The sequence below is a fragment of the Acanthisitta chloris genome, unplaced genomic scaffold, assembly GCF_000695815.1.
Source record: "Acanthisitta chloris isolate BGI_N310 unplaced genomic scaffold, ASM69581v1 scaffold3127, whole genome shotgun sequence".
Classification (NCBI taxonomy): domain Eukaryota; kingdom Metazoa; phylum Chordata; class Aves; order Passeriformes; family Acanthisittidae; genus Acanthisitta; species Acanthisitta chloris.
In genome coordinates, this window is record NW_008681901.1 from 166,290 (window position 1) to 180,893 (window position 14,604).

Sequence of the window (14,604 nt, forward strand, 5' to 3'; positions counted from 1 at the left end):
TCATCCAATTTTTTGAAAAGACAGGTAAATAAAGACTTCTGTGCTCAAATACTGCACAGCATCATAAAAATACCTGATTTCAAGCATTACATCTGGAAGACTGGAAAAGGCCAAGATGACTTTCCATTTCATGTACTGCTACACTATCAAGGCTTCCACTTGCAAGTCTCCAGTAACAGTCCCCTCCCCCTCCCTTTCCTCAATATAGAAATCTGCCCTAAAAACAGAGGTTACAGACATCATTAAGTACCTCCTGAGAATGTATTCAGTCAGAAAGCAATTTCTGAGGTTTGTAACTATCGAGTATCTAAGTTGCTCATAGTAATAAAAGAAGCAAGAGCTTCCTTTAGGGCACAACACAGCACAGTTTGCCTTGCCTTGTTTATTGAGTTCATCTGGGTACCTATGAAATCCCACTGCTGATTTTCATGAGTTCTTACAAAAAAGGCTCCATTGCCCTTTCTCATAAAAGATGAAATACCACATTGAATTTATTTTCTTTAATAAACTGAGTTCTGAATAAGCTCAACAGAAGGAAAAGTCTGAACTGAACTTGTCGTGAGTAGTATGGAAAAAACATGATCTATTCTGACTTTGTTCTTCACATTTATATATACAGTTACATTGTGGAGAGATAACTAGCTTTGTTTTCAAGAACATGTCAATATTTACATTACAGAACTAACTAAATCAGGCCACGTGCCTTACAAAAAAGGTATTAATCTTCAATGTCAATGCTGACGATAAACCTGCTTCAAGTATTTTAAAGCAATTACTTGCTGCCGCTGCCCCTGCAATTTCTCTAGTTCTTTCTTCAGCTCCTCTGAATACCATCTCTCCTCCTAGGCGGGGAAATAATAACAACAAAAAAAAAAAAAAAAGGGGAGATGGGAAGAGAGAACTATAAATGTGGTTGCTTAAGACAGCTTGCAATTTGAAACAAAGAACCAAGTGCAAGTAAAATACATTTCCAACCTTCAGTGAAGCTTGCAAGTCTTGGACTTCTTGTCGGAGCAGTGATACTTCATCTCTGAATAAATATATCCACAGAGTGGAGAAAATGAATACGCAGAGGTTATATTTTGTCAATTACATACAGGTTATAATGTGTGTTAAGCAGCTGGACCGATAGCCATGTGCTACATAGATATAATTTACACAATTTTAACTAGTTACTTTTAGATTTTTTTGAAACTTGGAACAAACCAGATTAATATCACAGTATATATCACTTAAGAAATGCTAAATATATTAACTGAATAAGTAAAGAAATAGATATGAACAAAAGCCTCATGAAAACAGAATTTGAACGTAAATTTAAATCAGTGCATCAGCTCAATCACATGACTTCAGAATGGCAGAGCTGTGCATTGGAACATTTAACTGGTTTGCATGCATTTTTACAAGAAGGACATGTTTATTCTCCTCCACTTCCCATATCATGTAAAGGAATATTGCTAAGCGACAGCATGCTGTCTTACTCCTTCTGAAATATGTAGGTTCATAATTTTTCATCCACACAGCAATTAGGTATGCCTCACAGACACACTCACTTAATGGTCTGAATATTTAAAGCCTTAGAGTTTTAAACTCTCAAATTTCATGCTCAAGCCTCCAGCCATGCAAGAACACAAGATCCAAGGCTACAACTGTTCCTAACTGATTCACACAGCACCCTTCAAAAGCACAGGTCTCCTTACAGATTTGCACAACTACACACACAAGGATAATGTTGTATTACTGAGATACAGCCACTCCAAATCTAAAACACATAGATCACTAAAATAATGCAAAAATACTCTTTCTTATTGTTTGTACAGTGGCAACACTAAGGAGTACACAAAATATATGTGTGTGGGTGTCAGTGCAAACAAATTCTCTCAGTCTTATACCATACAATTTTATTGCTGCTGTGCTGCATTATCCCCTCCTCCACCGAAGTTGTTTTAAATTATCTCATACCAAAGCAAGCTATTCCTTAACTAAACTGCTAAGGAATAGATTGAATTTACATTAACATATTAACAGCAGGTCAGGGTCATCAAGTAGCAAGTGAAACACATGCACTTGAACCAGTGAAGCAAGAACTCCAAGGTGGACCAATTTTAATGACAAAACAGAAATGGGATATTAGGAGATTTCTTTTTTTCAGGGGAAAATTTTCTGTTATGTACACATTGTTCTGCCTGTGTGAGACATTCCCTGGAGGTTTGCAAATCCAACTCTACTGAGGCAGGTGTAGCTGTAATCCAAAACCCATACGTTGGTTGTCAGTGGAGAAGAGGGAGCAGCTTTCTCATCAGTACAACTAAGTAAATCAGCTAATATTCATATCTAAGATTATAAACAAAATCTCAGGCACGTGAAACAGTTAACTGCATTGAAGCTGGGCTGAACATATACCAGATCTGCAATACCAAAGCGTTTAAAATGCTCTGGTCTTCATCGTAGATAAAAGGTTTTGAGCTGTATAAAACTATTTGTAGTAGAGGGGAAGAAGGGGGGGCGGAGAAGGGAAATAAAGAATTTGTAATGTAAGGATCCTTCTACAGTAGTTGCTGTGATATACCCAACAAAATTTTGCTTGACAGTTTTAGGATGAAACCTAAATTCAGTTTAAGTGATCAGTGGTAAATGGGTGCAGGGGTAAAAATGTGCAAGGGATGACTGTAGACACTGTAACTTTGTTTTTCTTTTTGCCATCCAAATCCTCACAAAATCTCCTTTTCTGCTACGGGTGTTACAATCCCTTCCTCCTCTCAGCACATCTGAGCCTACCATCTGGTAAATCCTTAGTACCTTTTCCTTATGCTCCATTCTGTTCCCCACCTGTAATGCCAGTGTCTCCATCCTAGCACTGAGTACTGACAGCTTTGCTTAATCACACTGGGGAGAGTTCCATGACTTACTCTTGGCACTTAATCACAGTAGTTTATTCAGGGCTGGGAGGAAGAGGACACTAAGTAATTCATAGTACCTAACTTTCTCTATTGACTAAATAAAGAATTTCACCTCCAATCTTGGTCCTATGAATTACACGTAAGCTTCACTCATGGAGAGCTAATGGACTGGCTCCCTGCTGCAGGCTGCAGTATTTTTTTAATATGGTATCCCAAGTCTTGGAAAAATATGTTTATGTTAAATGAGAGTTTTCTCAAGCAAGCATGCAACTGAGAAGCATTAAGGAATGCCACACGAATAGGAAAAATAACTCATGTGTTACACAATGGCTCTCACCAGACACCCTTCATTCCATCAAACCTCCCTGACCTTGTCCATTTTTTCAATTATACGAGAGAAAACAAAACCACTTGTCCTTAAACTGTCAAGAGCCAGGAAAAAAATAAATAAATTTCATTAGCCAACATCTGGTTGACATTGGAAACTTGCAAGCATAAAAATAAGCATTTCATAAACTATATAAACAACATAGTTATGACCAATAATTCCCCCATGTGAATGCTATTATTCTACTAAAGTATCACCTCAGGTCTAAGTTGTATTACTCCAAAAAGACTCCAATCAGACAAAGAAGAAATATTTATTCCTGAAAAAAAATGTACATATTGGAAACTCAATATAACTTCACTAGTACCCTACCACTTTATCCTATATAAAGCCCTAATTTTGATTGCTTTTGTTGCAGCAGCTGAGAGAAGGCAGCTGACCACAAGAAAGGAGCCATCCATGCATGAAGACAAGACCTGTGCTAGTGCTGGCTCCTACTGGCTTGCCAGGTCTGCACAATACTGGGGAGATATGGATCTGCATTTGAACAACTGCTACCACACTCTTTTGTTACCAAAGAACCACCCTCCCTTGACTTAGTTGCATAAATATATGCATTACTTTCAATGTAATTATTTATCATTTTGGGTCACATTTCTGCTAGTGACAAAACATTTGAACCGTCTACTTCCAAGCATCAACAGAAACCATGGGGCTGTGAGTTGTGCTGCTCACTCTGACCCTGCTGTGTACAAACCAAAATGACATAACAGCATCAAGGACTGTCACTTACAACAGTGCAAAACAAGCACTGAACAGAAAAAGAACTAGCAAGAAGCAAAAGGAAACCTATGTCAATTTTACCCCTGAGGAAAACCTTCCCAAACCAATACAGGCAGACTACTCAGTTAAACATTTCTAGAGAAAGTTTTACATTATCAGTTCCTGCTACATACTCCTGCTCTCAAATATAAAACAACCTGATATGCTTTCTAGGGATGTACTTAACAATACAGTTTTGACCAAACAGTTAGATAAAATAAATTAGAGAAGATTTCTAAAGGTCAGCATGGAGTTTCTGAAACACAGAAGGAGAATGAATGGCATAGAAACTTCTCAGATTTGCAAATAACTGGGTAATATGGGAACCTATTTAGGCAAATACTGATCTTTTAATTACCCAATAAGTACCCTAACTACCCAGGGACAAAATCGGGTTTCTTCTCTATCTTTAGGGTTGTCCTCCCCAGCCTCAAATGATATTTCAGCTCTATGTTGGAAATTAGAAGGAACCTATATTTTTTTCTGCCACACTCATAAAAATCATTCCAGTCTGTAATATTGTGTTGTCAGCTGTATCAGAAGATGGTGACTTAATTAATAAACATGTGTATCTGATGCTCATTTTTTGTCAGATCAGTATCAGATAACGTTAGTTTCAAGCTGCTTTTTAATTCTAGTTGGAAACGGGACATGAACATTTAATTACTTGACTACATAACTAAGTGTTCAAATTAATGCAACCTTCAGTGTAATGAGAAGCAGCTCAACACTGACACAAAAGCACATGCACAAATGAGTACTGTTTCACCTTTCTGGTGACAGATGACCTTCCCCTCCATGAGTTGAATCAATGCCAGAATTATGAACAGCTTCATAGTGCTTGAACAGCTCCTCAGCTGATCCATGAGACTTCATACAGAGAGGACAAATAAAGCCCTATTATAAAAAGGAAAAGAAAAACAAGTTAGAAAAAAAAGAAAAAGAGGTGAGATGCAATTTTTCTTCCATCTTTTTGCACATAATTATAAATTTTGTTTGCACATGTAATCATTTCATGCTCTGATAACAGTTTTGGTAATTAAAAAGTTAGAAAATACCTACAAAAGTCATATTCCATTATTCAGTGAAGCTTTTCACCCAACAGCATTACATACTAGCAACAAAACCTTTATTCAGAAAAATAAGAAGTCATTTCAGAAGGACTGCTCTGCAATTTCTTCCCCCTCAACAAAACTATTTTCCATACAACTTTTCATAAAATCACATTCTTCTTCCAAGGAGAAGGTAATATTTGGAGTATGGCCTTTAAAAAGAAGATAAAAAACCCCACTCTAAGGCACAGTTATTCACATACCTACTACCACCACATTGAAGCTACCTAGTTTAATATGGGCTGGAAGACTGAGTACAACTTTTTGTCTTGCATATAACTAATTAGTAGATGCAATTCAGATAAATACCACCTCAAGAAAATCAGATCTCTACAGCCTTAAAAATCAGAAATCATACATTTTCTTTCCAGCTTACCAGAGTGGAAATCTAGCAAAGCAATGCCTTTGTTCTACCCATTAGTCCACAGAAAAATGAAAACAGTGTCATGTTTCTCTTCATGTGTCTCTAAGCATTTGAGAGCATCCAAGCCACCACTCATCAGATGTACCATCCACACCGTTTTTTGCAACTTATTACACCGGGTTTTAACCACTGGACTTTATACTAGTTCCTCACTCATTTGGTTATCATGCCAACTCCGAGCCCAATTCCCATTTGCACTACAGCCCATATGCAACATGGTAGCACCATTGAGATGTTTCAGAGTGAGAGGAAAAACATTTAGTCTCCCATTAGAGACTCTCTGCCATTCCAAATAGTGCAAAGACCTCATGCCTGGTCCCTGTTTCTTTGATTCTTTTCAAATATGCACTTGTACATTTATATGTTATCCTTAAGTCTCTCATGCCAGTATGAATTGCACTGCACTACAGTACTAAACCAAGGCTCTCCAGCATCCAAGATGAGAGTGCTCCTGTGTGATTATGGCACTTCACCTAACACAGGTTGCCATGTGATTTCTGAAGGATGTAGGAAGAGTTTGACACTCCTTTTCTGCTCTGAACTTTGCATTTGGATGTTAATAGACAAGCCACAAAACTTTCAATATTAGCACAAAGTGAACATACTGAATGTGTATGTTGATAACCACAATAATACTCATTTTTTAACTCGACATTCATAGTATTTTGTTTCACTAGTCACTAAGAATTCAACAGTCAAGCACTTACATGGATTTAACCCAGGAAAACTATCATGTCCAGCTACTCAAACATGGCCAGAGCTCCAGAGCACTGAACAGGGACTTCATAACCACTATTATTTACTTAGTGTTTCAGAAATTAATTACAAAATACAGTTGCTTGTCAAGTCCACCACATATTGTATTGAAGACTAATTTTGGCACAACCAGACCAAAGAAAACAGTATACTCCTTCCTAAGCAGACAACAGGCATTTACCCTTAACAATCATTTATTTATTTGCAGAGTTCACCAGCACAGTTTTAGTCCAGATTAAACTGAGTTAACTCATACATAGATATATGTGCCAAAATGGCTACAGAAAATTTGTTCATCTACTACATTCCCAGCAATGGTTATCTGATACAATTAGTATATGATGCCAGAGACAGTCGCTCTTAGCAAAAGAACCAGATGAAATTTCCTGGCATACACCAATGAACCATATACCAACAGCAGGGGCCAAAAAATAAGGAACTGTTTTTTCCTAGCAGGTGAAAGCAGTCAGTCTCATACAATGCCAGTGCAACAGCATCCTTTTAGGATGAAACACTACCAAGTGGTTCTTGGTGCTGTGTTTAGTTTCCCAGTGCTGGGAAGGTCTGCTGTTCACAGAGAAAAGCAAATGTTCCTCATAGCACCAGTATGTGTATCTAGAAAGAACAAGTGGAGAAAATTGCTTTGGTCTCTCCTTCCTTTTGCCTTTCATTTCTTTTCATTTAAACAACAAAATCTGGTTCTTTGCTTGGTTTTTCTGTTGGGTTGTTTGGTTGGGTTTTTTTGGCAGGGGGGTGGTTTTATTGTGGTTGTGGTTTATTCTGTAGAAAGAAGAGCCCCAGAGAAAAGGAAAGAATAGATTACATATGTAATTAGCCCGAGGGGACAGTAATCATTCATCTCAATTATTAGGCAAAGTCAGCCAAGATTTCCCAGGCAGGCAGGCAGGCAGATCTGGAGGCAAGGGCTGCAAGGACACAGGGCCAGAAGCAGAGCAGAGCTGCCAAGCCAAGGGAATGTGCTGCAGTTGAGGCTCTCCATGGTGGATGGCAGCTCTGGGGAAGCAGACGTGCTGTCACCAGCGGTGGGGGGAAGCATGGACAAAACCTCCTCCTCTTCGTGGTAGAAACTGCCTTCCTCTCACACAGGCAGGAATGAAGAGTGCATCACCCTCTCCACCAGCACTGCCGTGACCATAGCTGACCTCAGTTTTAGAGGACCTGGCACAGCTGTTACAGCTGTCACACACACCCTTAATCTAACACAGTGTTTTCTAGAGGTCTGACATACAAGCTCTAACAGAGTAAGGTGTCACCCTCCAGCAGTGGGGCATCCTTGCCACAGAAAATGTCATCTGTCCTGCACAGAGATGGGGTGGACAGGAACACCAGCTCCTACAGCTGCAGGCGACACTGCTCACACAACAGAGCCTTAAAGCGCACGAACCCAGGAAGGACCCAGCTGCACCTCACAGGCTAATAATATTCAGTGTCAACTCTGATACCAGCAGCACTAATTCAGCTCTCTTCAGAGTAAAAAAATCAGAATTATCAGGATCATCCTGGGCACCAGGCAGTAACAAGCAGAAGTGTAAAGTTTTCCTGGGCTTGCAACTATCAGCTTCAGGTGACAATCTTGCTTGGGAAAGTGGGTTGGTGGCTCTCTCGTTTTATCTCTTTAAAAAAAAATAATTAAATACAGCCATAAAAATATCGCCCAGTATTATCTTGAGATGAGCTTTGAAAAGATGTGCAAAAGTGTATTTTAATATTCTAAAGACAAATGTGTGAGAAGGAAGAGGGGAAGAAATCTGATGGTCTGAGATGATTCAAGCTTGCAAATATTTCTGTCCGTTTGCAGAACTTTATATCCAGTGCAATACATTCCTACATCAGGACCATGCCTGTCCTGGATGAAGAGGAGACTGCACAGCCAGAACCATGCCACATAATACTGGGCATCACTACCTGGGGGAGGAGCTGATGTGTCCATTCTAGTAAGCCTGCACTTGGATCCCCTAACCTACAGACTCCAGAGGAAGCAAGTATGAGAGCAATGTATCTTGCATTTTGGTAGGTTTCCTTTTAACACACACTTAAGAATTATTCTGCCTAAAGCACAGCCACAAAGTAATAGGCATTTCATAATCTTCTTTTAATAAAAGCAAAGACATCACTTACAGCCCCTTCAGTGCTGTACCATCACTCATAATTCCCTAACTGATGACTTTAGTTGGGCTTTATCTTTCACTTAACACAGGGAGAAATGAGCCTAAAAGATGTTAAATGATGATTACTTGCATTTTGTTTTTATCAAGAGAGACTCTTTCTCCCCAGGAAATGACAATTTGTTGAATTCAAAGATTTTTGCAGATGCCTGTCAGTTAACAGAAAACAAAAATAAAACCAAAACCACCACAAGCACTAGTTTTTCTCAGAAAGAGTTCTTAAGATCACCACTGAATTTCTGAAGAAATACAGAGCAGAAGCAGTAAAAAAGGAGTTCAAACCAAAAACCCATATAAGTGCACAAACAAGCTACTAGGAGTCAGCACACAAGTTAAAGCTCAAAATAGCCCCTGGCCCAGTGGTCAAGGCATTCCAGTGAGAATGAGTGAGACGCTGTACTGCAAATCCCAATTTTCTGATCCCAAGGGAGATGTTTCTCTTTCAGGTGGATGCTTGTGAGCCCGGATGCCTAGCATCAAGGGCCACCACAGCACCATGCTGTTCGCAGTGGGACAGGCCTTCCTCAGTGCAAAGGCTCCAAAACACACCAGTTTCACTCAGACCAGAACACAAATCGCTACACAGAGGTTTTGGAGGGAAGCATCTTGCCTCAGCTTGAGTTATAATGCCAAATTTCACCAAAGATATCAGACTCTGTGGAAGCAGTAGAGGCTTCTTTACTTGCCTTTCTCTAGACAGACTTACAAATACACCTGAAGAAGAAAAAAGCTACTTTATCCCTCTAATAGTTAAGATTTACTTTCAGGCTTGATAAAGTTAAGCATCTCAGTGCTCCACCACCCTAAAGGCAGATAAGGTAAATGATTCCTTTCAGGTAACATTACTATTCATACAAATCATTAAGACAGCACTCTTTGGGAAGTATGCCAGGATGCTAAAAGCAACACTGAAAGGAAACCCTCACCACAAAAACTACCTTTTTTTTTTTTTAAATTTATTATACCAATATAATTTACAAGGCTGTTAACTGTTGGAAGAACTTTGGCCTACCACATGGAAACACACTGCCCAGCAAAAGCAAGAGCATGGACCCACAGGCACAAAAGTACACAACCAGACCGACTGCAGAGCCCTCTTAATCGCCACAGTATTTTAAAACTGATTCAGAAAGAGTTTATGTAACTGAAAAAAATTAATGTATAGGACTGAATGGATTCTGATTTCCTGTCTTCTTATATTACTCTGTAGGTCTGGGAAGTGGCTGTGTAAAGAAGTATTTTTGAAAATTTTAGCCTTTTAATAATACTGTCTTACTTTTAATGATTTTTTTTCAACATTCTGAAGGCTCCCAATTGAGGTTTAAAAAAAATAAAACCCATTTACATTCAGGTGTCTACTCCCCAATCACTACCAATGCAGAGTGATTCAACACAATGGAACAAGAAACTTAGTCACCTGAATTAGCAATTGTGTATACCATAGTGTAAGAGCTCCCTGGGCTCCATCAATAACTGGAGCCTGAGACACCTACATATAGATGCATTAAACCTGCCTCCATCTGCCAATGCTCTCTTGTCCCCAGAGCTTTAATGAATTGGTCTTTGTAGACCTAATATCAAATCTTGTCTAAAGCAATTAGTAAGCAAAAGCACAGGTTACTTTACTCAAAGTTCCTTTTTCACAAATTAAAACTGGAGTTACCTGGCAGAAAGATGACACCTCTTGAAGGACAGTCCCAGGGGCAAAACAGTTTTTACAGGATGGAATTCAGATGTGCTCATGTCATTGGAATCCAAAAAATATGGTACCCTATTGAAGCTTGAAAGTCACAGCCGTAGCAACTTAACTTCCTTTGTATTTTCTTGCAGTATCTGATGACTGTGTAGTCAATCCCATTTTAATACTGCATAGAACTGAACAAGTCATCCCATTTAGGCTATGATTGCTGCTGATCTACAGTTATATGTGGTAGAGTCATACAGCACAAATAGCGCACACGGAGCTTGATTTGCTAATACAAACACAGCTTCTGCCACGTGTTGAATTTTTATTCCAGCAATTATGTCATGAGTCAAGCTTAAAGAACCATGGAACTTCACTGTTTTCCACTGAGAAGTCAATTTTATTCCACAAATGCTCTTCTTGGAAAATATTTAAGTGTTGTAGTAAACCAAAAAAGAAAACCAAAAAAAACAACAACCCACACCCGAAAAACCAAACCCCATGGAATTTCAGTATAATTGATATTTCTACCATATGGAAAACATTAATAACTATTCTACCATATATATGCTGTAAGACAGCTTAGCCCAAACCAGTATGCACATGCCTGGCATTAACATGACCAGGCTTTAAGTTTAAATAGATTTAAGTATCTAAGTTTCACTATTGACCTTCCAAAAGGTTAGTCTGTTTCCAGTGAGCTGCATGAGCAAAAAGCAATAGCAGTGATTCAAGCCCAGAGCTGTAACACCTTCCAGCCATGACCTATGTTTACCCATCTCTCAGAATCCAGACTTATTCTCACACAACTGTATTGGTGCTATAAGCTGCATGTTGTGGAAAAAGTCCAGCATGTTTAAGATACTGAAAGTAAGTTCACCATTCATGTTTTTTCCCACTGCAGATGAACCTCTACAACCTTCCCCAATACAAAATACATATCTTCACCAGCATTTAAACAGTAAGTCTAAGCTAAAACTCAGATATTTTCTAGTTACACAGTGATGTAAAGGCTGAACCATTTTACATGACAGAAGACTAGAAACTCTATATACTTAGGGCCAGAGGCCAAAAACATACTGATGTTTCAGAGCTTAAATATATATCAAGTAGCTTCTATATTCTACTTCCAAAATATATATCAAAGCAATTAACTGAATCCTCAGAGCACATCAAACTGTCTACCTAGACAGCAAGAGCAAGACCACGTTTCATCATTTATTTCAGAAGGCCTACATACTGATTTTTAAAAAAATCATTAGATACTTTAAGTTAACGAATAAATAAATCAGGTCACTCCCTTTATGTATTGCTAAAAGGAAAATACAGTTGACATATTTTCATGCTTTTCACCAGAAAAAGTCCTTTCCTCTGTGTTTACGTAAACAGTAAGATGACAGTGGCTTCGTCAGATAACATTTTTATTTAAGCATTGGAAAAGTAGATAAAAAGGCCATGTTCTATATAACTAAGAACTGCAGTCCATTGCAATTTTACAAGTAAGTATTTAAATTTCTGGACAAAAAAGAACAAAGGTATATTGCTACCTTTTATTTTACACCAGACTGTAGACTCCATGTCTTCCAGGGAAAGAAGCTGGACTCTCTAGTTCAATTCTCTTCTGGTTTTATTGCTACTGATGAGTAAGACTACAATTCTGTCACAACTTACACAGCTACAACTTTGCCATTAATTAGAAATTCTAATCCACTGGATTATCTGTTTCTTACAGAAAAAACACATCACATAGCCAAGTCAAATTAAATCAGTATCTCTAATTCTTCATTATCTTCATATTGTTCAGATGTTGCAGGAAGTTAATGCACTAATATAGCTCAAACAATTATTTTTCTTCCTGTGCAAAGCAGACTAGCACTGTTGAGGTGAAAACAGCCACCACAACCTAATCTGAGAAGCAACTGAAAGAGAGTAAAATATCAGCATTAAAGCACTGACATGATGTGCTGTGCAAAAACAGGCTGCAATATTTCAAGGGCATACACAAAAACAGAAGATTCAACCAATTGTATCTACAATAAAAGACAAGTAGGGAAAAAAAACCACCATAAAGAATGAAGTCTTTTTAAAGATAAACACAAAACCCCCACATTTTTGCACAACTAGTATGCCAATTTACACACTGGGCAATTCTGCTATGAAGAGCCTATTCAGAAAACATCAGGGTCATATCTTGCTTGTATTAGCCAAGAAATATATACTTGCCAAATATCTGGAAATTATAAAGACTACCCAAAAGAACTGTTTAAAAATTGCCTTATATTTAGCCTAGTGGTAGATAAGACAGCAGATCCTAACAGCCAGTCTATTCTAAATGTTGCATGAGTGCCATTCTGTGGTTGTTTGGATGCCTCAGGAAAAAAACAGGACAGGAAGTCTGAAACTACGCCCCCATAACTGACTCACTGTTTAGATGTCCTGAATCTCCAACAGAGACTGTCAGGAAATGCTGGACACGGTTTAGAAATGTATCATTCCTTTAGGAAAATGAAAACAAAACAGGAGCCAGCACACAGCTTTTGTTAGTGACACCACTGTATACATGAAAGCTGGGGAAAAATGTCACTGTTTGGGATTGTGGCAATGTGTGTGACTTTCATACATTTGTTTGGTTGGGTTGGCTGTACATGGACAGACATTTGCCAACATTTTGATGGTTGTTCCTGCAGCTGAACAAGCCTTTGTCTTTTAAAGTAAGGCTTCATCAATGCTTGGGGGCAGGAGAAAGTGTGACATTGGCATTTTCACCAGTTAGTCTATGTTTCAATCCCTAGTTTGAAAAACAAGGGCTGCAGAGAGATCTGTTTAAGAAGACAACCATAAACCAGGCTGTATACAAGTGCCTAGAAACTTTTTGCCCAACATGACACTTCAGGGGTGAATGCCTGTGACTGAAAAACAAGACCAACTCTCACTGCATGGAGGACAGAGAGGAAGGAAGGGCAAGGAGAACAGAGGGGCAAATGACCTGATTTACTAAAATTGTCATCATCAGGGAGAGCATATCAGTGGAAGATGGATTAGCAAAGAAATTAGAGGCAACACTTAAAGCAAGGTACTAATGCTTTTGTCAGCCGAGTAACAATTTTTCAGGTCTCACAAAATGTGACCAAACACTGACCTTGGAACACATTCTAGCTACTTGTTTAAGGAGAATGCACTGGCAAAAAAAACCCTGAACTCATGAGCTTCTTCAGCACTGCTTCCAACAAATGTATTTGAACTTTTCCCAGTACTATCCATAAGCAATAAACCCAAACACCAGTTTAAGTAAGCCAAACTCAGCAATGTTTCATAGACGGAATGAGGGGTGACAGCCTGGCTGTGTTGCTGTCTCAATGTGTTTGTTATAAATGCAAAGTATTACTTTCCATCAATAAATGCAAACAATCAGCTTCTCAGGAGCCAAGCATTTTAAACTTCTCATACTAGTATTGATGAGAGCAATTAACAGAATTTCCTACTTTTTCAATACTTCTAGGCATGCTGATATACTTAAAGATCAAACTGGGGAAAAAAAACCCATATATATTTGCTTTCTTTGTTTCTCAACTTTTCCAGATATTTACTGAATCACTGTACCAAGAAACACAGCTTTAGTAACAGGCAACAGCAACAGCTAGAAACAACAGAGCACTATAGACGGTCCCTGCTTCTACAAGAGGCAGTGAGGAGTCAATCAAAAGCCAGACTCCAGTTGTCCTGGCTCTAAGGAGGTCCCACACCACCCCAGGTGAGTAGCATGGGCCAGTTTTACTACAGATCCTCCTCACTAACTGGTGAGACTTCATCCTTGAAAAGAGATCTCAAGTAACCCTAGAATAATCAGTGTATTGATGGCTTTTAGCATATTTGGGAATAACACCCCACAATTTGAAGTTTTCCCTTCAAAAATATAATACAAATACACATTAAGTGTAGGCAAGGAAAAAAGCACTACTTAGCAAATATATACAACAACAAACACAATAAAATCACATTACACACACAGCCTAGAATAAACACTTTGATTTCAAAACTCAACAAAAGTAACATTGGCAGAAAGAATGCAAAACTTCACCTTCCATACAAACCCATTTAGTGGACAGCAAGCTCCTTGCCCCCAGAAGTCAAATCTACTTTCTGAAGGTCCACATCAGAAAAAAAATCAGATAACCTTGTGCAGCTGGAGTCTGTTAACTTACATAATCTAAATTCTTCCAGTTTTGGAGTGTAAAACCACACACTTTGTTTTAATTGTGAGGTTTTACACTCCACAACTGGAAGCATTTAGAAGCACACTACAATTTATGTCTATTAACTGAAACAGCCCTTGCATTTTCTTGGGGGCATAAAAAATTCCATTAAGATTGTATATTTAAAAACTAGCTTTAT

At 38.5% G+C, this 14,604-nt stretch overlaps 1 protein-coding gene across 1 annotated transcript in view; it reads right to left on the minus strand.

Moving 5' to 3' along the window:
• EEA1 (early endosome antigen 1) overlaps positions 1–14,604 on the minus strand; it is a gene marked incomplete at its 5' end in the record, with an annotated part of 60,059 nt that overhangs the window by 41,830 nt on the left and 3,625 nt on the right. Inside the window, 3 exons of the mRNA XM_009078264.1 lie at positions 777–842; positions 976–1,030; positions 4,820–4,947. Coding sequence (XP_009076512.1) covers positions 777–842; positions 976–1,030; positions 4,820–4,947 — 249 coding nt within the window. The remainder of the gene's footprint in view (positions 1–776; positions 843–975; positions 1,031–4,819; positions 4,948–14,604) is intronic.